Source organism: Monocercomonoides exilis (assembly GCF_001643675.1).
Source record: "Monocercomonoides exilis strain PA203 chromosome Unknown scaffold41-876177, whole genome shotgun sequence".
NCBI classification, from domain to species: Eukaryota; Preaxostyla; order Oxymonadida; family Polymastigidae; genus Monocercomonoides; species Monocercomonoides exilis.
In genome coordinates this window covers 222,649-248,306 of record NW_027150586.1, presented here as the reverse complement: position 1 = coordinate 248,306, position 25,658 = coordinate 222,649, and the positions used below count along the sequence as shown (strand labels likewise).

The following is a 25,658-nucleotide window of genomic DNA, read 5'->3' as shown; positions in this document are numbered from 1 at the left end:
TATTTCAAAATAGACAAAAAATACCCATTTATTATCAAATATTGTGATTATTCTCGATTATAGTGTGATTATTTCCGATGTAATTATACATAAAAAATGCAAAATTTATCAATGCACAAAAAAATGTGATTATTCGCGGTCTTGATTACAACCGAGGTGATAATAACCGAGCTTCACTGTATAAAGTTTTTATTCGAATGATCTGACTTTATTCAAATAAACCCCCTTGCAATTGAATGAGAGGAACTTTGTTCAAATAAACGGCTGCCATATCGAATCAACCATGAACGATTCGAATCAAAAATTTGGAGATTTTCTAACGGAAAGATTGAACAAGTTTTTGGTGTCTTTCATGGTTTTTCTCAATCAATCAATAATAACAAATATGTGATCGAATCCATTTTTCTTGTAATTAAAATAAATAATGTTAAGAGAAGATAATTAATATAAAATTATAATGATTAATTTGTTTATTATCATTGTTTATCACATATTTTGAGGTTTTTCGTTGCAAATTCATTTCAAACAACTATGATAACAACATAAGTTGAATATGCGTGATTATTTATGAAATCAGATTTATTGGCTTAAAGATTTCGGTTTGTTAATTATGGAAAAAAAATAATATTAATGGTCACAGAAAAGTGAAAATTCCAATCAAAAACATCTTTGTGTTTCTTTTTCATCAACTATTAGTTATTGAAATGATTGAAAAACAACTTCTTTTCAAAAGATAATTATTTGGCAAATGATAATGAATTTTCTAAATAATAAAAACACAGAAAATAGTATTTATTTCAATATTAATTACTAGACCTTTGTGACATGACAAGAGAAAATTGAAACAATGACAAAATGACTGATAAGATATTTTTAATTTGTCAAAAAGGGTTATTTTTGACAATTTTCACAATTATTTATGTCTGTAATAATTAATTTGTTAATCGAAATACAACATTTCTTATTATTTTGAAATTATCAAGATTTTAATAAAGATGATCAAGTTCCCAACATACATTTTTTTGACAGGAAATATCAGTTGAGGAATTTTTTGTCACAATTTGTCATTGACCTTCACTGCAAAAGAGAAAAAGACAGATATTTCTAATTCTATCAACAAAATTTTCCCAATGCTTTTTTTAGAACTATTTAACGATTTCGTTATTAATCGAATGATTTTGTTTTTATTTAATAAAATTTAATTAATTAATTAACGAATTTCAGATTTTATTTTATTATTTATTTATTTATTTATTTTTTTGAGACAGAAAAAAAATTTTATATCTTGTCATGTCACAGATGAGTATTAATTGCATGCATGGGGGAAAATATGGCACTTCAAGCGTTTTCAGTGAAAAAATTTGCAACTGAAAATGTTTGACTTCAACGAATGAGAAATGAGTTTTGAGAATTTATTTATGTTGCAACATTGACTTTGTGATGGAAAATAATAACAAATAAGGTTTCTTGAAAATTATTGAACAAATTATTGTGAAATATTATCCAAAACAAAGATTCTGAAAAAACTTTGCACTAAATAATACATGTTTTAATCAATAACGAAATATAGCAAAGAAGATTGCATCAAAAATCGATTGTCAAACAAATATGAGGAAGATATTGAATAACAATTGTTATAAAGGGTTATTGAAAAACATAAAATTACTATTTGAGAGTACCTATGAAATTATGGTGAATTCATTGAATCAATTAAGATTTTCGAAGAATAAAGAAAGATACTGAAATAGTGAAATGTTAAAAAACAGACTCAGGCAATTTCAAAATCATCAATGAAAAACAGTCACAGAGGATAATTTATCAGCAAAAAAAATTTAAAATCAAATTTAAAGTTTCAGTGTGTTTGCCATTTCTTTTTTACGTGAATTAATTTGAAAACCGGCATAATGAAACTTGAAGGACATCAATGAAACCTAAAAATATTCATTTATTTTTATTATTCTGTTCTTTAAGTTAACAGTTTTATAGAGTGTAGTTTATATGTCTGAAATAAATGGATTTATAGACAATGAAGTTTTTAAAAAGTGAAAAAAATTGAAAACGATAAGAGAGTTGTAAACACACTTTATTTTTTATCCTCAAATTTTGTCTCTTTTTCGTAATTCAAACATGCACACGTTAGATGTCAATGCAGAAATACTATTTTAACATTCAGAAAAGCCTTATTTCGAGAGAATTATTAATTTGAAAATTTCTGATCAAAGTGATCATAGGATCAAAATTTTTTGTTTTTTAAATTTACTTACTCAATTTCAAGTTTTTTTGAAATTTTTTCATGCTTTCATAACAAAGGGATTATAATTAACTTATATAACTTCTATTTTTTCTTGGAACGATTAAATTGTGAAAAATAACTGATGTGCTTTTAGTTGCAGTATGCCAAAACAATTTCGATTTTAAACCATTTGGACAAAAATGAAACGAAGAATGTCTTTAATTGGACAGCTTATGGAAAGAAAAAATGAGGAAATATATTTTTGATGAGGAAAGAAAACGACAACGTGGAAAGTTGGATATTTATGGAGACTAAAGGATTATGAAAAAATGAGCACTGGGAAACAATGGAAAAGGAGAATGGAAGCATCAGTGATTGGAAAATCTTCTGTATATGAAATAGGAGGGGTGCATGTGTTCTAAAATAGAATTTTAATAATCAATGCATAATTAATTTTTATTTTTTTTTAAAAATCATTTTTCTCGCAGATAACAGCACTTTTTATCTTGAGCGCTATTCTCAGTGACAATTCATTTAAAGTTGCATTTTTGTGGGTTATGAGTTTTCTTCTTATTTTCCTTCGATCTCTTCATTGACGATATTTAATGCTTGGTTGATGAAAAGAGAAGCTTCTTCGTATTTGAGAATTTGTTGTTTGAATGGCCATCAAATTCTCATGTTGCAACTTAAAATGAGTTTGCCATTTTTGTGATTCAAATAGGAAACATCTGTGTTTAACTGTTTTCCACTATTTCCTTTTTTTTCTGTTGTATTTGTTGGACAATGAAAATTAAACCAGAGGGAAGTGCCTTTTATTTTTTATCACGCACCAATGCAACTCTATCGTCCTTGATTCGCCTTTAGGAAAGAAAGCAGACTTTCTTTTGTTCAATTTTTTCAGTTTTTTTGAAATTGTTTTTTCAACTTTCAAAGCGTCCAACTGTTTGACTATGGAAATAATGAGTTTTCTGCTTTCTCCTCTTTTTTGTTCTCTTCTTCTTTACTTTCTTCTCATCCTTATCTTATCCTCCATCTGAAGTGCCTTCGGCTGCTTCATCAACATCCACTTTTGAGCCTTGATCTGCACATGTTGTTCCTAATCCAGGTGGTTTGAGAAGTGTATGCGTTGGAGAGGGAACTGCAATAATCGTGAGAGAGGGTAACTTGGATGAGAAAACTGGAAAACTGAATATATTAACAAACGACTGCTCAAAAATGCTTGATTCAATTGGTTTGCAACTTTTGTTTTGAAGAATTTCAACGTTGTTGTCTGTATTTTATTGCAATACAATACATTTTTCTGGTTTTTTTTCCACTCAAAATAATCTGCTTTCATTCATTATTATTATTTTATTTCAACAAATTTCATTTCGTATATTGCTCCGATAGCTGCTCTGAACAAGTGAAATACGACAGTACTATTAACCAACCAGCATTTAGAAGCAGCAACAGCAGCACGCATATTGTTTTCAAACGCAGCGCATCCAAATTATGTGTGCTGAGATGCGATGATAAGGCTTGTTATGTCAAAGCAGCCGACATTTCATTCATTGTGGAAGCAGTGAATCCGCTGTACTGGAAGTTGATGAAAGATAAATTCAGTGAACTGAAAAGGCTTCGGAAAAAATTTTCAAATCGATATATTCCGGAGAAACTGAAAAAAGGAGATGGAAGCGAAGGGAAACATGGGACTTGGACGTTGAAGGAATCTGTGCTGCTGAAGATGATTGCAATGAACAAGGACGATTTATTTGCGGATCTTAGAGAGCAGCGATTGAAGCAAGCGAAAATGATAGAAAGTTTTTATTTGTGTGTAAATGCATAAAAAATTCAAATATTTTTAATATTTTACATATTTATATCTTCAACAAATTCATTCAAACTCTTATCATATATTATTTTCTCATTTGCTGATTGATTTATAATTGAAATAGCTCACAAGCTGATTAACACCTTCAAAGAAACGGAGAAGCGCTTGAGGACAAGCAATGTTCATGAATACACAAAAGAAGAATGAGCAAATATTTTATTCTTTGGAATGCAAAGTTCACTTCAGCATAATCATCCACTTCACTCAAAGCAACTTCATTTCAAATAATTTTCATGGTATTATTTGTTTTGGTGTTATCATCTGTGATTTTTTGTCAGTATTAACCTTTGAAATATGACAAATCCAATCGCTAACGAAACTTTTCAAAGGATAATGATAGTTGAAAGGACATCTTCATGTTCAACAAAAAGCATCAACAAATATGAAAATCGGATTATTTAATATTCCATGTGCATAAATTGGAATATGGATCACAAAAAACATCGTTCATTCAATTTAAATGAAAACAATTCAATTGATGCAAAACATAAAACAATACACATAAGAACAAAATCTCCTTCATAACGATGGTTAACATAAAAATAACAAAGAAAGTTTAAATGAAAATGGAACAAACTTGAAGCTGACCATAATTAACAATCAGATTGACTTAAGCGCTAATGCGTAACAAGCCATGAAGACCTGCTTTTGCCAAGTCTCCTTTTTCTTTTTCTCTCTTCAGCTTTTCTCAATTCCATTTCCAACAAAGTTCAACCTCCCCAGCACAGTCCCTCTTGAAATAGCCCCATTCTCTCCACGTATCCACTTTTCCATCCTTTTCTTGTCTTCACAGCTCAGCGCAGAAACAAACGCACAGTGCAGCATCTGTACTTCCACCTTCTCCTGCGCTCGCATCGCTGTCCGCACTCCAAGATCCACCAACAGCTCGCACGCAACAAACCCAACAACCCTCGCGATGAGATGCCCGGACAGCTGGAACAGAACACCGCACTTCCCCTCAAAATCAAACGTCATGTTGTGCTCCCGGCAGTTAGAAAAGAACTGCTTGTGCGGCACACGCGACAGCTCCGACTGGTAGAACGGCTGCACTATCACAAAGCTGCGTGTCGCTGCTGGAGGGAGACAGGCACACGCCTGTGCAGAGGCGCTGGCTGAGCCACACGCCGCCTGAGCAGACACTCTCTCCACACGTTCCACCTGGCGCGGCGAGGCCGACCTGTGTGCTCCGCTCGAACAGCCCTGAGGCCGAGCAGAGGCAGAGTGCACAGAATCAGAGAACGGAGCAAGCACATGCAAAGCAGCAGTGCCGCCGCGGCGCGGAAGGAGGTAGTTTCCAGACGCGATCTCAATGCCCCCCTGCAGCAGATACGACATCCACCGGAACGCCGACGACGCTGCCAGCGGGCCCACCGAAAGATCCACCGCACACATCCGCAGCGACTCCCACTCGTCCACAAACACACAATACGAAACACTAAACACCCCAATCATCCCTTTCCCGTGGCACATTTGCCCAATCGCATACGTCGCATCCCGCAGAGCAATCGACGGCACACTTTCCTGCGGCACAACCGCCACTATCGCAACAAACTCGTCCATCCTCTCTCTCTGCCTGTCCGAGCTCAAATGCAACGACACTCCATCTGATGCCAAACATCCACCTCCACCCACCCCCATACCCCAACCTATACCCACACACCCTTCTCTTCTCTTCTCTCTCCTCCCAAACAGCCTCTCCCCAATAAACGTGATGCTCATCGTCCCGTCCGGCTGTATCATCCCTTCCACAACAGGCTTCCCCACAATCCGCTCCCGCTCCGCACACAGCTCCACCAGCGCCCCCGTCACCGTCATCGTCACCAGATAGTCCCGCCAGCTCCCATACGCACTCTCGTCAACCAGCGTCACACACTCCGGGTGCGCAGGAACACTCAGCAGCGATTCCACATCCAGAATCTACCCCTCTTCTTCTTCTTCTTCCTCTTCCTTCTCCAAATCAATGGAGCTGCCCTCTTTTCCTTGCTCCTCATTCATCTCCAGACCATTCATAGACATTTCCACCTGTTCCACATCTTTTCTCACTCCATCTGCACTTCCATCTGAAGTTATACCCAAAGACATATCTGTTGCTTCTTCTGCTGCTTTCCTGTTCTCCTGCTGAATGCCATCAGATGGAGAAGAACTGCACATTTCAGATTCCACTGAATGCTGCTTGTCTGCCTCTGGATGTGTCTTCACCTTCATAAACCTCAGCCAAACCAGCCCAAGCGCCTCCACAACCAGCTGCGCAATCGCTTCTTCCAGCTTCCCCTGGTTCTCTTTGATTCTCTCCACAAACTCTCTGTGAGCTGTCGGATACCCGCCTTTCTCCTCATTCCCTTCACATTCCTTTGCCTCTTCTCGCTCCTCCAGCGCCGCCAGTGCAATCGCTGCTGGTAACAGAACCACATCCTCCATCCTCAGCCCCGCTGCCGACAGCCCCTTCTCAACAATCTCTCCCACTTCGCACACTGCAACCCCTTGCTCCATCACTTTTTCGCTTCGTTTCGTCTCTCAGTACGCATCTACTACGGAGATTCAGACACCAGATGTGCAATTACGAACGAAATCCGCAGCAGACCAGGCATATTTTTGTTTCGTAGAAAATAATTCACTTCCACAGCCCTAAGCTCTGCTTCCTTTATAATTCAATATCCATCAAAACAGACATTTTCACAAAAGTGCAATCACAAGTTGAGCGAAAAAGCATCTTTGAGAACTTCTAATTGTTCTGTAACATTACACTTTTGATCAAAAGAGTGAGCTTAATCAAAGTGTTTCCTCAACATTGCTTCTCGAGCTCATTGTGATGGCTTCTTTTGACTTGCAAAAATACCACATGCATCCCACTAAGAAATCTTCAAAGGAATTTGATAATGTTCATCATTCCTTCCCATGCGAATGAAGCAGTCATTATTGACAATCTTTGCGTATGAAGTGTGAGAGGAAGTGAAGAATATTCATCCTTCGATATCGATGCATCTGACTTACCCCTTTTCTTTGCATCTGAAATGGCGAAAAGAAGAGGTTTGTTGCGTATTGCGAAGAAGAAGGGGAGGATAAAGAGAAAGATTATGAAGAAGATGAAGAATTTGAAAATACCAAAAGAAGAGGCGATTAATGAGATGATTTTTCTACAAGACTCTTTTTTGAGATAAATCTTCATATCAGACAGAAGCTCCATCAGAAGCATAAGCACGATATCCATATTCGGATCAGAAAGGTGAACCAACCAAAAATGCTCACCTTAATCGGTGAAAGCGCAAATGGAACAGTGGTTTTTCAGGTCGACAGTTGAAATGTGAAGAGGTTATGTAGGTGATGAAGGAATTACCGTTTGGCCCCAACACCAAATGAATCAAATGATAGCAAAATGAAAAGATCAATCCCAGAAACGAAGAATGCAGTACTTGTTGCTTTCTGCTCGTTCTGATATTTTTGATGAAAATTGACTTTCATCTTGTTGTGCATTTCATCACTTTGTTTTCACTATTGACACATAGGCAATTGGACAATATTTTCGTTGGTAGATCATATCCCACTAATTATTCATTTTTGCACTTAGAAATTATTTCCAGACTTTTTGAATCTTTTTTGCGATATTAAAAAGAATTAATAAGTTTCCAAGAGTGGATTTTTATATTTTTCATCGTGTTTTGAAATAATCAAATTTCTGATCTTTTGTGGGAAATGATCAAAATTTATAAATGTTCAGTAACATTTGAACAAAGAATGAGCCGCCCGAAAAACATGGATTGTTTTATTCAACTTTGTGAAATCCTTGCAAATATGCAATAAAATTTTTTTTGACGAGTCGTGCATAAAAAGCTTGAAAGTCCATATTTTCCCCCACATATTTTTTGAAAATGTTGATTTTTTCTTCTTTTCATTTGAACGATCATTTCGTGTTGAAAAGGTTGTGCACCAAACTGACTGATAATGCATATGAAGATATTTTTCAAAATTTTGAAATCATCTTGTATCAGAATCTTCAGTAATCTTTTTTGATTTTTAGAAATGATTATCTTTTATTTTTCGATTGAAACAGTTATAAAACAAAAAAGCCGTTTTCATTGAAGCATTCTCATCCAATTGCTGGCCAGTGAGCAAAGTAATTTCTTTTTTATTTCTATGTTTGCACGAACAAAAAGTCCAAATGGAAATAAATAAATTTCATTATCTTTAAACATCTCATGCAATTCGACTAATAGAATAGTTTGAAAACTTCTTTCAGTTAAAAAGTGGATTTGTTAATTGTTTATATGTTCAGATTCATTTTTTTCCATTGCGAAAATATATTTCATATACTATGAGCATTAGCTGTTTCAGTGAAGTCCATCCACAGGATTAATGCCAAGATGAAGTATTATAACCTATTTCAAGCTGATCAATTAATAATGCACGGAACCGCTCTTTTCTGCGCTGACAGACCTGCACCACTCCTCATTTGTCTTGTTCACAACAACTTCAACACCATCTTCTCCACTGCCCCAAACAACAGACGACTTGTTCGCTGTTTGCCACATATCCACCAAAGTCGATCTGAAAATGGAAATTGATGAAGGGTGATTGGGAGCGCGGTTAGTACTGCATTACGCTTCGACAAGTGAGCAGTTGGATAGGCTGCATGAAGAAATTAGATGGCATCGAATAAGCTTGCAGATCCTTCATGTTACAGAAACATTGAGCACATGAGATGGATGTTTGTTTAATCTAACTTCGTTCATACGAGATTTTCCACTTCCATAGCAGCAAAGGTTAAACACCTTGCTCAGTGATAATTGTGTATGAGTCAAAAAAAACGTTTCCAGAAGCAATGAACCCTGATTGCTGAGAATGATTGCATTGACTTCGTTAATAAACCCATCTGATAATTGGATGGAGATCCATGAAAGGGAGAGGCTCCAACTGTTCGGAAGGAATGGATTTGATTTCTGGCTGTCTTCCTAGAACAGCAACATTGATCACACTGATTCCTCGCTGTGCAACGAGTGGCAGGTGAAGTTCATCAATTTTGCTGGAAGGCTGATGGCTGTTGAGCAATTGATGCTGATCATTTTGTGCACAGCTGAGGCATCCATGCACTCAAAGCCAGTCGCAAAGGATCAGCAGGGATCGATTGGCTTTCAGTGTCGAGCAATTTCGACTTCTGCATCGGACAGGTGGAACTTGCTGGATGTGTGTGGAACAAGGAATTGGAACAGATAAGTTTCAACAAATGTTTGGTAGCTTCCCACAAACGCATGCGGATCATTGAAAAACAGTTTGTACGGGAAGTGGAAAGTGGCTGTGGTGACACTCACACTGATATTGAAGCAGTCCACAAATTTATGGGTGATAATTCGAAAATCATAATTTTTTTCGACTTGTAGATTCTTCAAATTTTATATTTCTTTTGAGAGGAATAATTCGCACTAAAGAAAAATTGTTCTATGATTGCTAATATTATAGATATTTATACTTTTTCACAAGAAAAAGTTTTTATTGAAAAAAGTTAAAACTTTTCAGTTTTGACTTTAATGCATTAAAAATGATTTCTCAAATCGAAATTGATAATGGAGAAAAATTGGTTTCAAAAATAATCACCCGTATTTTTGCCTTTGGATGCATTGTTGCTTGCAAAGGTGACTGCCTCGACAAGGAATATTGCTTTGCTGCATCTTTGTTTGTGCTTTCCATATTCAGTACATTTCTTTTGCCTGTCTTCTTGTTGCACTCACATTGGCTGAACTCGCACACAGATGACCTCAAATGGCATTTGCTCGGAAGAATCACTCTTATCAGTACGCCGTCATCACATCCCAAGGCATGATTCCCTTGTAATTCTGTTGCATTCGTTTCCAGAGAGCCACTGATGCACAGGAGAGACAAAGAGGGAGCAAAAGCACCAAACACACACACTTCCATCTGTACGCTGCCTCCTTCAACAATCAAGTGAGCCTTCAATCTGAAGAGAGCCGAGTGGGGCAAACGTCTTTCTGAAGAGCAAAAGCCGATCCCGAGGAATGAAGGAAGAATCGAGCATGGAGAAATGAAGAAAGGCATTCATGACAACAGAATAACCAGTATCGATGAAGATTTATGTGTCTGTGCTTATGACAGCTCATCGGCAGGTGCCATCAAGTGCGACTGATGATTATTTGAATGTTGCTTTTTCAGAGCTGCTTGATGATGCTGCGAAAGATTTTTAGATCAAATTCGTTTTGGATGAGTGCCGATGACTCAAAAGCAAGCGTCTTGTCTGCTGAACCGGGATTGATGTTCGGAGTGCCTTGAAAAAATGATGCTCAAAGATAAATGTCTGAACCACACCTCAGTGTATCAAAGCCGTTGGGAGTGTTGAAGGAGCTGGAAAACATTTCAATTCCCATTCCATTTGCTTCCCAATAGCGAAAGAAAAAAAAAATATAAGTGTGGGTAATTCTTTTTGAAAAGTCACGAATGTTTAATTTTCAAATACTTCAAAATTTTCATATTTTGCTCAAATTTTTGTTTTAGCTTTCAAATCTCCTTAAGAATGTTGGAAATAGTTTTATCAAGTTTAAGATTCCATTTTAGTGAAGTTTGATATTTGTTAACAAAATATTTTGCAAAATATGAAATTTAAGATTTATTAGAAAATAAAACATTTGTGATTTTTCAAAAAGAATCATCCAGTGTGAATTGAAAAAAGCATTCCTGGCTATTCTTCAAAATCCAACACCTTTGTTTTTGAGACACCTGTTAAATTAAAATTTTTTCTTTAAAAAAATATGGGTCATTCTTTTTGAAAAGTCGCAAACGTTTAACTGATCTGAAAATCAGATCAAAAATGATCAAAAAATAGTGATCATTCCGTTCCCATCATTTATTGACAATTATTTTATATTGTCAGTTTTTTCATCTTATCATAGAAAAACATTTCATAAATCTGATGATAACATATCGAACGTTGATAATAAAATAGAATTTTCTTTTGTTTGCTATTGCTTACGAGCTATTTGAATCAAATGTTAGATAAGTTTTAATTTCTTCAATTTCATTTCATTAGTTCGAATATTCGTTATGAATTTACGGATGCTATCTAAGTTTTTATTATTTTCTTTTGTTGTGAACCAAACAAAATTAATTTGCTTGAATTCTTGAATTTTTTTATTAGAAATTATCAAACATGAAAAATTCATCAAAACTTCACTCGTAACAATCGAAAGTTATTCAAAAAGTTGTTAACATAGACAATTATTAATGTTATTATAAAGAATTGAAGTTTGATATATGATTTTTTCAATAAATCTCCGTTTTTGATAAACTCAAAAATTCAGTCTCTTCTAATATTTTAATTCAAACAATCTGTTTCAACAAGTTTCAAACTTCTCAGTATGTGCCTTTTCCTTATCCCTTTCATTTAATATTGACAAATAATGGAAAAATATCCTTCTTTAAACATTTGAAATACCATTAAAAAATCGTGTTTTCTTTGCTAGTAAACAATTCTGATAAGAATGAAGATATTGCATGTGCTTCTGGTGTAACTTCTGGCTGACGTGATGGGAAATTTCTCATCAACCTTCTTGTGTCCGGGGCAGCACAGCAGTCATATCTTCTCTCATTACTTTTTGTTTTCTTTGTCTTCTTCTCCATTCAGCAGGAGGAAAAGCGAAGAGAAAAAATCTTCAGAGAATGAGTAGCCATCATTATCGGAGCTTACGATTGATCCTTCGGATGCCTTGGAGGTGATGGCTTCATACACTTCTGCAGCAGCGATGGACGACTTCGAGAGTCGGCTGCAGATTGTGGTGCCTGAGGAGGCTGGAGTGTATGGGAGGCACATGCCGCTGTCGCTGCAGCTGCTGCTGTCGCATCGGGCGCTGTAGAAGCTGCGGTGATATGTTGTGGAGCGGCTTGCGGTGCTGAATGGGGGTGTTGTGCATGTGCATCTGTTATGTGGTGCTTTCGGAGATGATTTCGGTTCCGCTGGTGGGGACGCTTCCGTTGCTTGCAGCGTCGGCGGGTACAAAGTCTGGGAGCAAGCGGATCTTTGCGGCGGTAGATGTGAATGCATTCCCTTCGATCTGCGATCTGTTTGAATAGTTGCTGCTTCCGTTGGAGAAGTGTAATTAATGGTGAAGCTGGACGACGAAGTGATGGGGTGAGAGGTTGCAGTGTGTGAAGAAGGGGAGATTGTGGAGAAAGTGTTGGAGGCAATAAGGTTGAAGATGGAAGATGTGGTTCAGTCGCCAGCAGCGATTGAGCTGGCTGTGCTGGAGGAGCGGGAAGAGGCAGAGGAAGGAGAAAAGGGAGGCAAAAGGGGAGAAGAAAAGGGAGAAGAAGATGGAGGCAAAGATGGAGGGAGAGAGGGAGGTGATGGGAATGAGGAGAAAGGCGGGTATCCGACAGCGCACAGAGAGTTTGTGGAGAGAATAAAAGAGAACCAGGGGAAGCTGGAAGAAGCGATTGCGCCGCTGGTTGTAGAGGCGCTTGGGCTGAGTGGGCTGAGGTTTGTGAAGGCTGATGCTGAGGTGGGTGCAGACCAGCAGCATTCAGTTGAACCAGAAGTGTGCAGTTCTTCTCTGTCCAGTGGCATTTAAAAAGGGAATAGGAGAGTTGAAGAAGAAGCAGCAGATGGGTCTTTGGGCATTTCTTCAGATGGAGTAAAGAAAGATGAGGGACAGGTGGAAATGTCGAAAAATGGTTTGGAGATGAATGAGAAACAAGACAAATCCGATGAGGAAGCTGGGGAAGAAAGTTGTTTGTTTTGTTGAAAAAAAAAGAAGAGGACGACGAAAGGAAGAAGAAGAAGAAAAGAAAAGGGGAGGAGAGGTCGAGCGAAGGCAGAAGAGCTGAAAACTCGTTGCTGTTTAATCTGGTGGCGGGCTGATGATCTGTGTGCCGATGCTAAAGGGGAGCGCGTGGATAATGAAGCGGTGCATTGCAGATGGGCAGTCGGTGACGATGCTGGACGAGCTGAAGATGCTGCAGCCAAGAAGTCGTGCAGCGTCGAGAATCAACGAACGGAAACACAGCAGAAGCACAACACAGAAGAAGCAGTCGTTTCTGGAGCTGTGCGAGATTCTGGTGCTATATGCAACAGTGGGGTGGCATGGATGAAGCACACGATTGAAGAAGACTTGGCAGACAAGTTTTGTGAGCTTGTCGAACGTTTCATGTACATAGCAGAGGAGCACGAGCCTGTTTGTGGTATTTTAATAACCAAGATGAGCTAATCCGCCATGCGAATGCGCACATTGAGATGAAGCCGCGGCTGCTGTGCTGTGGAGTGACAGCGTCGTAAGATATTGCACATGGATGATTCAGTGAAGGTGAAGTTCACAACGGAGAAGGGAATTGAAGCTTCACGGCAGATTAGAGAAGGAGCAGAAGTAGGTGATGTGAAGAAGATTCTAACCAATTGTGCAGTGACGACGTGAGTACATGCGTTTGGGAGTGTGTTTGACGGGGAACCAGATCCGGAGACGCAGCTGATATGACAAGGTGAGTGAATGGAGGCAGAGGTGCAGAAGGATCGGTGCAGGATTCATTCAACACGTCAGACAAGAGTCTCGGTTCAGAAGAGGAGTTTATTTAGATAAGACAGTCGAATGCTGTGCAGATGATTGGTGTATACGGCTGTGATGCTTCGAACACCATTTCTAACCGACCACGCTTTCTCAGCGGTTGTTCCTATGGATGCTCCCATGGCATTGAAGATGGCAGCAGAAGATCTTCATCACAATTTTGTTTCTTCTTCTTCTTCGTCATCTTCAATTTCAATTTTTTGAGTGTCTGTTCCTTCAACACATCCTCCTCATCATCTCAAATATCTCATCTGTCACATTCCTCTTCTTCTCTCTCTTCATCAGCCTCAGCACATGCATCTCTGGAAGCACCTGCTTTTAGCTGAATGTCAAATGCGTGTGTTCTGACAAGTTGCTCATCGATGTGCTTGTATCATTGGCTTTACGGTGTTTGTGCAGCTCCATCGACCACATCATCTCCTGATGCGAAGAAGAAGAGCACTTGTGCGACGAATGGGACGAAGGCATCGGAGGTGGCACATCGTCAAGAAGAGTGGTGGATTTGAACAGACGAAGAGGCGAATAGAAGAAGCGCTTCTGCGACGAGGTGTGTGAAGATAAAGAGTATGTTCCAATGAGAAGCGGTGGGGCATCAGCAGTGGAGAAGGAAAGAGGAGCAGACAGAGCTGATGAAAGAGATGAGGAGGAAGTGGTGGAGATTATAACAGACGAAGTGACTGCAGCTGGTAAGTTTGATGAGGTTGTTGGGGCTGCAACAGCAGCAGATTGTTGGAGGCTTTCTGGCTGAGCCAAATGAGACTGATGCAAGGGAGAGCTTGCCTGTGTGAGTGAATGCTGCGATGTGGCTGAGGATATGCGGGTGAGGAGAGAGTTCGTGTTCAAAGAGGAAGACAACGATTGAGATTGAGACTGAGACTGAGACTGAGATGAAGGCTGAGGTTGTCTGGTGAGTGCAGGGCCAGACGAGGTGGATGTGGACATCTGCCGGATGGGCTGAGAGAAGGAAAGAAGAGCAGAGAAAGAGGAGGAAGCGAGAGATGTTGGAGAAGTCAGAGAGGCCAAGGAAGAAGAAGCAGAGGAAGATAAAGGTGAAAGGGAAAAAGACTTCGACGAAGAAGAAGATGATGATGATGCAATAAACGCAATTGAAGATCCCCCAAGCACAATCGTCGGAGCCAACAGTGATGCAGACACAGAATACGATGTGTCATCAAAGAAAGAGTGAAGCGTGGCTAACGCAAAAGTGGTAGAAAATGGAGTGTTTGAGGTGCTTATTTCAACGCGGTGAGCTGTTGATGAGTGTGTGCGTGCTATTGACGTGGTTGTTTGAGTGATGGAGAGTACAAGGAAGATGGGGGAAGTGGCTGAGATAGAGGCAAAGGCGGAAACTGTCAATGAAGATGAAGTAGATATTGAAGAAGTAGTAGAGGAAGAGGAAGAAGAAGGGGAGGAGGAGGATGAAGACGCTAAATTTCCAAGTGGCATTTGAGTAGATTGAGTTCCAAGTGTCAAATTTATCGATCCTTTCGTCTTGTTTGTCGATATCACACTGAGCGCAGAGTTCACGGACTGCAACTGAATATTTTCTCCTCCTTTTCCGGTTGGAGTGATTGAAGATTCATTCACTGTTTGTATTGTTATGCGAGTGGGAGTGGGGGACACAGGAATTAGTGTCTTGTTGGGCTGCCTGGGTGACTGCAGCTGAGTATTCGAAGCAGAAGATGTCTGAGAGGAAGAAGTGGAATTATTCGAACCATTATTTACAGAGTTTGCATTCTGAGCTGTTTGGAGTATTTTTCCCGTCTGCACAACCAGCCTCACGTCATCGAATGTCTGCTGTGTTTGTGTCTGAACAGGCCTCTTCTCGGATGTGCTGAATGAAGCAGAGGCAGAAGAGAAGCGGTTGAAAGATGCAGACGACGAAAGCACACTCGAATTCCAGCGGGTCGGAACAGAAGACGGCTGCAAAGGAACTCGGGGCAGAGAAGAAGGGTTGATTGGTGATATGTATTGCATCAGCTTCAATGGAGAACAAGAAAGAGTTTGAGTCTTGTTAAGCACTTCAGCATGGGAAGAGGCAGAGTGGGAGGAGAAGTTGGATGTTGAAGAGGAAGAGGAAAAAGACGATGATGAATTTGGATAAGGAGGAGGAAGAGGAGAAGAAGGAGAATGAGAAGAGAAAGAAGAAAAAGAAGAAGAATAAAATGAATGAGAACGAGAAGAAGAAGAAGAAGAAACAGAAGAAGAAGAAGAAGAGGAAGAGGAAGAGGAAGGAATAGGAAAGAGAGGAAACAAGGGCTGGAGTTGAATGGCTTGGGGAAACGAATGGAGATAAAGCATTAGGTTGTGCCGGAGTTTTTGTATGTTGTGAGCGAAGAGTGGGAGGTGAATAAGGAAGGGCGGAAGGCGATGAAGTATGTGGAGTAAGAGAAGATGCATGAGGTGAGGACGTATGCATGTGATGTGGTGATGATGAGAACGACAGCTTCGCAGAGGTCCGCAGAGGTGCTGATGCAAGCGCCAGAATCGATCACGCTGCAAAGTGGCAGTGCGAAAAGGACATAAAGCATTGCACTGTGGTGTGAAAGCTCTCTTTCGCAGTTTTGCACGTTACGCTTCTTGCTGAGAAAAGTGTTTGTTCTATATCCAGTGCATTTGGTGACTTGGAAGTCGAATGAGTGTTGCAGCAGAGAGTGAGGGCTCATGGTGGGGTGAAAACAGAAGGGAGGGTGCTGGAGGCAGAGTGTGGAGACAGGAAGAATATGTCGCAGGATGCGGAGAAAAAAGTGCTTCTTGAGTTTCTAAAGAAAAAGAATCTGTAAAGAGAAGATATGGACTTGATGATGATTTCATGGTAGTTAAAGAAGAAAAGTGTATCTGAACTTGTGGTTTTGATACTGTAGGCTGTATGTGGGACGGTGCTGTGGCGCAACTGCATGAGATAACAATGGTGAAAGGGATGCAAGTGTATTGAAGTTTCGCTATCAGATCAATGTGCATATTTTTGTGTTTGGAATAGAAGAAGAAGAGTAGTGGGATGAGGAGGAAGAAGAGATGATGATGAAGAGACATTGAAAATGGAGTGAAGAGGAAGGGAATATGAAAGAGAGAAGATGAGTTTTGATAATTCTGTTTCAGTACCTGCTGTTATCATCGCTGAGTTTAGTGTTAAACTTGCATCGGAGGCTGTCAAACCACTTTGGTCATCATTTCCTCTGATTTTATGCTTCTGTCCTTCAAATATCAATTCATCACTCATCATAATCATTCCATTGACAACAACTTTCTTTTCACCTGTAAAACGTGTGAGGGTGTGCTTCATTGTCAAACAAGGGAATTGGACTATTCCACAATGTGAATGATCGGATGCCTCAGAATTGCTCACAAAGATTTCTTCTGGGTTGAGGAGATAGATGCACAGAGGAATGGCTGCACTCGTATTTCCATTGTCATATCCTCTCACCTTATCAAGAGAATCCAAAGAGGCTTCCACGCATGTGATGTTTTCTGATTTTGCTGTTTCTTCCAGATTGGGTGAAATGACAAAGATATCATTCCCCCATTTGGCTGTGTTTGTGTCAAACGAAGAAGAAATCAGGAAATCGGGATTTCCAGTCGATAATCGAAGAAGAATTCCTCCTCCAAGTCCATATGTTGCAGAGCAAAAGCACCCATCAAAAGATCCACCTTTCACTTTCACTTCATTTTCATTCCCAATACACAGCATCATCGATCCTCCATTCTCTGAACTTACACTTCAACATCCTGATATTGCTCCCGAATTCTGATCTTTATTTGTATTGTTATTGAAAAGACAATTGTTGGCTATCAACTGTTGACTATTCAATTCAAAAAACATGATTGAATAATAAATAAATAAAATAATATATTTGTTAAAATAAAATGAAAACCACTAAATTTATCATAATTTCAGATGCATCGAATATGTGTGTTCAGTTTTTGCATTTATGTCAAGTTCATGTACACAATGTTAATGGAAAATTCTATTCAAATGAAAATACGAATTAACATTGTAAATCAAGTTTGTCAGGATAAAGAATCGAAACATACCTTGCACATTTCATTTATAAACAATTGCAAAGTAGTTCAAACAAGTGAAACACTTTTTCATTGAAAAACTAATATTTAAATTTAGATCAAAATTTTTGATATATAATTTTTTATGAAAACGTATTTCTTCTCATAAAGAAGTTTGTTATGAACCAACAAACATCACTGTGAAAGTTTAATAATTTTATTTGTATTATGGTAACGGAGTGTTTTTAATTAACTTTCATGGGATTAATTTTTGATCCGTAGCGACTTTTCAAAAAGAATGACCCATATGTTCATTTTTAAAAAAAGTTCTTATTAACTTATCTTCACAAAAGTGCATTTTAGTGAATATGAAAGCCAGTTGTTCGTCATATGTTTTGATTTTTCAAAAAGAAATATTATCTTTAAGTTAAACTTTCCCATTAGTATTAGACTTTTTTCAACTAGCCTATAAAATTTGCTTTTCCGTTAAAACTTCTATTTTCCTTGAATATTTACAAAATATAACTAGAAATGAATGAAAATCGTTTAAATCAGATTCAATCCTCATTTTAGAACATATTTGAAACATCAAAATGTTCGGTATTATTTCGCTTTTTTGATTGCATTTCACACAATTATGTTAAACTCAAATATAGGGCTCAGTTCTCAAATAAAACTGATTAATTCGAATAAACTGTTTGTATTTGAAATAAAGGCTCTAATTCAAATAAACTTTCTTTTTTCAAATTAAATTGTCTTATTCACATTTCATCTATTGAAAAAATAACACATAATAATTATCAATGAGTTTATGAATATCTATCCCCGTAATTTTTTTTAGATGGAAAATAAATGAAAAATTGGACAAAATGATCGTGCATCGAAAAATGTGACTATATCCGATGTTGATAATTTTATATGAGATTATATCTGGTTTTGACTGTATATGTGGGACAAAATATTTGACTTTTGGCATTTTCATTGAAAAATTATGCACTTTTGATTAACTTTTTGTGATCAAAAAATATGAAAAAATGGGTTTATTTATTGAAATACATGTGAGGTCACAAAACATTTTGTGATCACATCAATGATGTCTGTTTTCACTTATGGAAATCAAAAATTTATTTAGAAATCTGGGAAAGTTTAAAAATGTTATATGTGAAACAATTTTTTCATTCTTTGTGCATAAAAAGCTTGAAAGTCCATATTTTCCCCCATGTAATCATCAAATATTCGAGAATTGAAGAAAACAAAAATTTAATTATTGGAATTTTTTGGTTTAAAAAAATTAAAAATATCATTCGATTACATATTTCTATTTTTTTACAAATAAATGAAATATGTTTCATTTTCATTTTCATTTTTAATTTTTAATTTTTATTTTTTAATTTTTTAATTTTAATTCTTCTTTTTTCTTTTTTTATTCTTCTTTTATCTTTTCTTTTTTCTTTTTTTTTCTTTCTTTCTTTTTAAAGAAACAAACTGCAACAAAAAGTTTCATGTCGTGTCACACATGTCTTTATTTACAATTAATGAATTCTCAAAAAATGTAATTAAAAAATACAAATGAAAATTTACGGAAGGGCATTTTGAATAAAATGTTTTTTATATCATATGTTTTGTTAGTACCTCACTATGTATTTTTTAAAAATTATTTGATGAACATTCAGAAAAAATTTGATGATCAATAGTTTGTTACCATTATTTTTTATGCTTGCTGATTGTCACATTCATACTTATTATGATGGTAATGTGAATTTTTAAAATTATTATTATTTCTTTAACAATAAATTCTTTCTTCACTTCCATTGCTGTTAAAAGGCCATGCCACTGGAATTCCTGCAGAAATATTAAAAAAAGGAAATGAAATGGGCTTAGCTATTCTTACGATAACTTCTCACATTCCTACAAAGTATATATATATATATTTGATTTCAATATTTAATCATTTTGAAATATTTTATAAAAAATCTATTTTTAAATTAAAAGTAACGATGGATTTTGCGAAGCTGGCTACGAGCACAATTTCTGCAAAATGGATATTGGTAGAATTGACGATTATATAGCTGAAGTACATGAAACAGATAAAATCGCTCAACAAGATGATAAAGGTTCAGTGAAGCGAGTTTATCTCGGAATTGAAAGTGATTTTTTTCATGATCTTTCAACGATTAAGGACGGAATGGATATTCTTGAAACACGGCCATTTGATTACATAATTGGATCCATGCATCATCAAGTGCCAATTTATCGAGAATACTTAAAACATCTTGGAATTCCAGTTGGAAGCAAAGAAGCTGATCATGATATTATTGAACAATATTTCCATGATTGCAAACTTCTTTGCGAATCACGAAAATTTGACGTATGAAATAATTAGTGTTGCTTAAATATATTTAATGTAAAGTATTTGCATGTTATTTTTATTTCGAATTTATATTAAACACAAACAAGTGTGTTGGCCATTGCGATGTTATCAGATGTTTCAAAACGCTATACGATCAAAATGCATTTGATCCAAAGAGCCACGAGGAATCCATCAGACGATTTTTGGCTTCTGCACACGCTGTGGACATGCCCATTGAAATCAACACGTCTGGGATGCGGCGTGTTAAAGAAGGGGTGAGATCAGAGATCTATCCAGATCCTGTGATCTTGAAGTGGGCGAAGGAGATGGGCGTGAGAATAACGCTCGGTTCAGACGCGCACTCCGTCGACGTTGTTGGCGCGGAGTTCCGCGGAAGAGTGATGGAGGTGCTGAAGGACGTTGGCTACACGACGGCATGCTACTTTGAACAGCACAAGAGAATCGAGTATCCGATAGAGGGGCTGGCTGAAATGAAGTGAGATGCTTCAGTTGTTATGGTGATAGTTTTAGTAATGTGTTTCTTTCTTTCTTTCTTTCTTTCTTTTTAACATTCACTTTTTATTTCAGCCAATTGCCTTTTCTTTTGCTTCTTTCTGCTTCTTTCTTTCTTTTTTATTTGATAGAAAATTTTTGTTTTTCACTTTCTTTTTCTTTTCTTTCAACAGAGTTATTTGAGAGTTTAGTTTTATATATTCACACTTATGCACAGTTGTAAGTCAGTTAACGAGAGATTTGTATTCTCTCTCTCTCTCTCTCTCTCTCTTTTTTTTTTTTTTTTTTTTTTTTTTTTTTTTTTTTTTTTTTTTTTTTTTTTTTTCCGTTTATTTCGATTTATCAATTGTTAATCTTCACATCATCAACAAAAGAGTTTCAGTTTTTAAAAAAAAGACATTCATCCAATATGTTGCTGAGCTATGAAGCTTATAACAAAAAAAAATTGTATTATCAAAATAATCATAAAAATTCAGAACTAAAAACAATATCACAACCGCAGATTAAATAGACAAAGAAACATAAAATAAGCAAACAATGCAACAAAAAGAAAGATAAACTGAAAGGAATTAGATAAAAATGAAAATAAGCAAACAAATAAAATAAAATTATAACACTAAAAATTGCGTCGTGCAATCAGCACCGACATCTGCTCCAGCTTGGCGTCTCTGACAGACATCTTCTGTTTGAGCTTTGTGTCAAAAAACTTCCTCAAAGAAGGCGAAAACAGCACAACTGGCGACTTCATCTGGCTCATCTCTGATATGTCTGCATGTGCAAATGAAGATGAAGAGGAGGAGGAGGAGGAAGAAGATGATGATGAAGCTCCTTCTTTTTTTGAATGGAGTGGCAAAGACGATGATGTTGGACGCTGGACAGCTGAGGATTTTCCAGTGAGAACAGCAGTGATGGTGGAGAGTGGGTCAGAAGGAGAGAGGCAGAAGAGGATGGGAAGTGGGTCGTCTTCACTGCGGATGATCAGAGAGATACAATCAGACGGAGAAGAAGAAGAAGAGGAGGAGGAGGAGAGGAGATCTGAATGAATTGGAAATAGAAATTGAAAGAAAAAAAGAATGAATTAAAAAAGAAGATGAAATAAAAGTTTATATTTTTCATAGCATGTCAAAAAATAGTGGAAAAAATAGATATAAAAAGATATCAACACATTCATATCATTAATCAACATACCTTTCAAAGAGTAATATTTTTGAGATGGCTTCGCCAATGATTGTCTGTCTCTGCTTGTTTGTCGTTTGGCTTTGCAGACTTCTTTCCACATTTTGTCCCCCAGTGAAGTAGGAGCTAAGCGAATGAGATTAGATTCATTTGGCTCTGAAGCACTTGAAGAAGAAGAAGAAGAAGAAGAAGAAGAAGAGGATGAAGTGCTGCTAATGAGAATGGGCCATGGATTGTCATTTGTCCATGTTCCATCGCTCAACAGAGAAGAAGAAGAAGAAGAAGAAGAAGAAGAAGAAGATGATGATGATGATGAAGTTGTGGTTGAGGTTGAGGTTGAGTTTGTTCCATTCGTTTTCTCACCCGTTTTTGTGCTTATTCCAACAGCGATTGATGTTCTGTTCGAAGAAGGCGCTGATGACAAGTTTCTCTTCATCCCCATCATCTCCTTTATGTCGTCCCTCACCCGCACAATCTCTCCATTCACAATCTTCACCGGTTTAATTCGTGAAAGCAACCAATCTTTCCCTTTTCCTCCACCAACTCCCATTCCTGTCCCTCCACTTCCCTCTCCACTTCCCTCTCCCCCTCCCCCTCTTCCTCCTCCTCTCCTTATCCCCTCCTTTCCTTCGCTCCTTGCCCACTCACGAAACGTCTTCTCTGTGTGATCCTTCACTGCAAACACACACCCATCTGGATGTGTCTCGTGCATCTCCCACGGAAAGAACCCGTCGTTGATGTCTGCCAGAAACGCCATGTTTGCAGCAGCAGCTGCGGGGGAGGTGGCAAACAGCGAGCGGAAAGGGCCAGAGTGGAGGAGGAAGCCATCAGCAAAGAGGAGCAGAGGAACGGAGGATGAATAGGCAAATGTGTGTGCACCGTCTGGGCGGGAGACGATGGAGGCGCGGCCATCGCCTGCAATGCAGTTGAGATCGCGAATGCGGGAGAGGAAAGAAGGAACAGGGAAAGGGAAGGAGACATGGGCAGAGGGAGAAGGAGAGGAAGAAGAAGAAGAAGAAGAAGAAGAAGAAGAGTCATTTGCATGCACCATGTGGAAGATGAACTCTTCAGGAGGGGGAGAAGAAGGAGGAGCACCAGACAACGTGGCTGGCTCACACGAATGCTCCTTCTTTTGCCGTTCTGCCTCTTCCTTCGACTTCTCCTCCATCTGCTTCTGATACATCCTCCCTCTCTCTCTCAGCTGCTCTTCGCGCTCTTTGCTCGAACGCCACAGGCTCCGGATGTCTCGAATCACTCCTCCTTCTTCTCCTTCTCCTTCTCCTTCTTTGCTTTTATCTTTCTCTTTCTCTTTTCCTTTGTTCACTCCATTATCCTTTTTATTAACATTACTATTACTATTGTTATTATTATAACTATTACAATTAGACTTGCCATATGTGTATTCATTGGATGCTCTATTTCCTCCGAGCACATTTCCGCTGTGTCCCCACTCGGCGGTCTCAGCTGCCTCTGCACGCTGTCTGCGCTTGGCTTCTGAGGTGAATAGACGCCTCGAAGAAGAAGAAGAAGAAGAAGAAGAAGATGATGATGATGATGATGTGTTGTGTGTTGTGTTATCTTCTTTGTCTTCTTCTTCTTCTTCTTTTCGACCCAATCTGTTTGATGAACCGCTTGAAGAAGAGGAAGAGGAAGAAGAGCCAGATGAAGTGAAAGGCGAAGCAAATGCAGAAGAAGGTGCAGCGCCAACAGAAGAAGAAGAAGAAGAAAGAGGAGCTGAAGTGGAGAAGACGGAAGAAGCAGAAGAAGGTCTTTGCCTGTCTCCCACCCATTCCAGTCCATAATCATTCAGAAATCGCTTCATTTCACCGATTTGTGCTTGGAGCTCGTTGTTTTCCATCTAAAATGATGATAATAATAATAATAGCAGCAAAGAAGATGAAACAGAATGAAGGAAGAACGATGAATAAGTGAAAAATAACAGAAACAATTTAAAAAAAGAAAAAGAACAATCATAACATCTCATTCTTCTCACTCAATTCTTCTCCTTCTCCCCTCACTTTTCCTTTCTCTTTTCCCTCCCTTTAAAAAAAAATACACTCAACACTTTCCCTTCATCTCCCTCACACCTGCATTGCTACAAGAGCATCTGGATTGTCCACCCCCTTTCTCAACGCATCTCTTTCTGCTGTCAGCTTTGCATTGGCCTTTTTGAGCACATCAGCATCCAGCTGCAGCCTCTTCAGTTCGCTCTCGACTGTCTGCAGGCGCTTGGACAGGGCAGTGATGAGAGAGGAGTCTGAAGAAGATGAAGAAGAGGAGGAAGAAGGGGTTGATGAGTCACTTTGATTGACTGTTGACATTTGAAAATAATTTGATAAAATATGTAAATTTTAATTAAGAAGCGAAGAGAATAAGATGAATGGAAGTGAATAATTTAATGAAAAATAAAAATATCAATATAATATTATGTGATAATAATAATCATAATATGTTAAATAATAACCTGTTTGAGACGGCCTTGATGAATCATACAGTGATTGCAACAGATTTTGCTTCAAAAAGCTTTTTGGGTCTTTCGAAGCGACAAGTGGCTGCTGGAGATTTCGAAGATAATCGTCCATTTCTGAAGCACTAATTGCACTGGATGACAAAGAAGAAGTGGAAGAAGATGATGATGAAGCAGAAGATGAATAAGATGGCTTGTCTAATGAGAAGTATGCTTGAAGCTTAGATTGGGAAGAAGAGGGAGTGAGAGAAGAAGTTGAAGAAGATGATGCAATTGCTGGGGGAGTGGTCTTTCCAGATGGTCCGTTGCTCAAATGACGACGAGGAGGTGGAATGAACTGTGATGAGGAAGATGAGGCTGAAGAGGAGGATGAAGATGAAATAGAAGCAGAAGCAGATGAGGATGAAGTGCGAGAAGGCAAAGTCTTTGGAGATGAATCAGAGGAAGAAGGCGTCGATGGACGAGAAGAAGGTTTTGATTCAGGTTTTGTTGAAGACGATGAACTGGGAGAAGTTGCTGGAGGTGTTACAGTTCTGCGCAAGGCTGGCTTTTGCATAGCAGAAGATTGATTGGCGGGTAGTTGTGTCATGGACGACCTATGCGAGCCCGAGAGTGAAGCATTCGATGGGAGCGTTGAAAAGCTCTGAGAAGATTGTGTTCTGATTCCGTCTTTTTGTAAACGATGCGCAAGATTCTGTGATGATTGTTGCTTTGGAGCAGTTGTCGAAGCAATTGCAGGTGGAGGGGATTTTGTCGAAGTCACTCTTGCTGAAGATGGCTGCTCATCTTTACTTGAATTTTTATCCAATGGTTCGAGGCGATGAGGCTGAGATTGTTGTTTATTAGCCAATTTCGCGAAAAGGCTTGTACTTCCATTCGAAGATGAAGAAGCAATAGGAGTCAATTTTGGGGGGGCAGCTTGCCCAGAAGAAATGAGCGACGAAGGAGATAAAGGAGCTACTTTTCTTGTACCGCTTTGAGCTCCAGTTCCCTTTTCTGCAGATAATTCTGTAAGTGCTAGAAAAATGTAAAATAAATAAAATAGCACAAATATAAACCTTTTTTTTGCTTCAATTGAGCCAACAACTTCATTTCCAATTCCATATCCGCAGCGTCACCATGGCCAAATTGTGGAGCTTCTGAGTTATATAACCGAAATATAAAAATGCTAATAACAAACAACTTTAAAAATATTATATCCTCTAACCCTGCCTAAATGGAGCTTTTTGCTTTGGCAAAACAAATCTCGATGAACTCATTTTTTCTTTTCAAATAATTCTCTGAAAAAAAGCAAAACAGTTCTCAGTTCCCTTAAGTATTTATTTGTTTCATTTTTAGGAAATGGAAATAATTGTTGCCAAATCAATAAATATGCAGTATTAAATTTATTTTCCAATAAAAGTCTTTTCCAAACAAAAAATGATCAAATACGAGTTATGGTGGTGAAACTATCGTTTAATTTTTTATCTTGAATTAAAAGAGTTTGTGTCTGCGTA

The 25,658-nt window shown here is 38.0% G+C and overlaps 9 protein-coding genes across 9 annotated transcripts; 3 read left to right on the top strand and 6 right to left on the bottom strand.

Moving 5' to 3' along the window:
• Positions 1–3,812: 3,812 nt before the first annotated feature.
• Positions 3,813–4,349, top strand: MONOS_18666 (uncharacterized protein). The gene is made up of 2 exons (XM_067871706.1): positions 3,813–4,042; positions 4,168–4,349. Exons 1-2 carry the CDS (start codon positions 3,819–3,821, stop codon positions 4,181–4,183), a joined length of 240 nt encoding a protein of 79 aa, XP_067722498.1. The 5' UTR covers positions 3,813–3,818; the 3' UTR covers positions 4,184–4,349.
• Positions 4,350–4,489: 140 nt separating this feature from the next.
• MONOS_8383 (uncharacterized protein) lies at positions 4,490–5,918 on the bottom strand (the record flags this gene model as incomplete). Its single annotated transcript, XM_067878788.1, has 1 exon — positions 4,490–5,918. One exon carries the CDS (start codon positions 5,916–5,918, stop codon positions 4,782–4,784), a length of 1,137 nt encoding a protein of 378 aa, XP_067722497.1. The 3' UTR covers positions 4,490–4,781.
• A 102-nt stretch (positions 5,919–6,020) lies between these two features.
• Positions 6,021–6,593, bottom strand: MONOS_8384 (uncharacterized protein; the record flags this gene model as incomplete). Its single annotated transcript, XM_067878789.1, has 1 exon — positions 6,021–6,593. One exon carries the CDS (start codon positions 6,591–6,593, stop codon positions 6,021–6,023), a length of 573 nt encoding a protein of 190 aa, XP_067722496.1.
• Positions 6,594–11,691: 5,098 nt separating this feature from the next.
• On the bottom strand, positions 11,692–12,144 carry MONOS_8385 (uncharacterized protein; the record flags this gene model as incomplete). The annotated part of the gene is made up of 1 exon (XM_067878790.1): positions 11,692–12,144. One exon carries the CDS (start codon positions 12,142–12,144, stop codon positions 11,692–11,694), a length of 453 nt encoding a protein of 150 aa, XP_067722495.1.
• Positions 12,145–12,298: 154 nt separating this feature from the next.
• Positions 12,299–13,510, top strand: MONOS_8386 (uncharacterized protein; the record flags this gene model as incomplete). The annotated part of the gene is made up of 3 exons (XM_067878791.1): positions 12,299–12,637; positions 12,854–13,280; positions 13,398–13,510. The coding sequence occupies 3 exons, from the start codon at positions 12,299–12,301 to the stop codon at positions 13,508–13,510; spliced, it is 879 nt and encodes a 292-aa protein (XP_067722494.1).
• A 465-nt stretch (positions 13,511–13,975) lies between these two features.
• MONOS_8387 (uncharacterized protein) lies at positions 13,976–15,958 on the bottom strand (the record flags this gene model as incomplete). The annotated part of the gene is made up of 1 exon (XM_067878792.1): positions 13,976–15,958. One exon carries the CDS (start codon positions 15,956–15,958, stop codon positions 13,976–13,978), a length of 1,983 nt encoding a protein of 660 aa, XP_067722493.1.
• Positions 15,959–16,607: 649 nt separating this feature from the next.
• On the bottom strand, positions 16,608–17,348 carry MONOS_8388 (uncharacterized protein; the record flags this gene model as incomplete). Its single annotated transcript, XM_067878793.1, has 1 exon — positions 16,608–17,348. The coding sequence occupies one exon, from the start codon at positions 17,346–17,348 to the stop codon at positions 16,608–16,610; it is 741 nt and encodes a 246-aa protein (XP_067722492.1).
• Positions 17,349–19,527: 2,179 nt separating this feature from the next.
• MONOS_8389 (histidinol-phosphatase) lies at positions 19,528–20,506 on the top strand (the record flags this gene model as incomplete). The annotated part of the gene is made up of 3 exons (XM_067878794.1): positions 19,528–19,571; positions 19,649–20,024; positions 20,114–20,506. 3 exons carry the CDS (start codon positions 19,528–19,530, stop codon positions 20,504–20,506), a joined length of 813 nt encoding a protein of 270 aa, XP_067722491.1.
• Positions 20,507–20,807: 301 nt separating this feature from the next.
• Positions 20,808–25,421, bottom strand: MONOS_8390 (putative UBX domain-containing protein 11; the record flags this gene model as incomplete). The annotated part of the gene is made up of 6 exons (XM_067878796.1): positions 20,808–21,554; positions 21,708–23,553; positions 23,783–24,006; positions 24,160–25,179; positions 25,221–25,301; positions 25,370–25,421. The coding sequence occupies 6 exons, from the start codon at positions 25,419–25,421 to the stop codon at positions 21,136–21,138; spliced, it is 3,642 nt and encodes a 1,213-aa protein (XP_067722490.1). The 3' UTR covers positions 20,808–21,135.
• Positions 25,422–25,658: the final 237 nt, after the last annotated feature.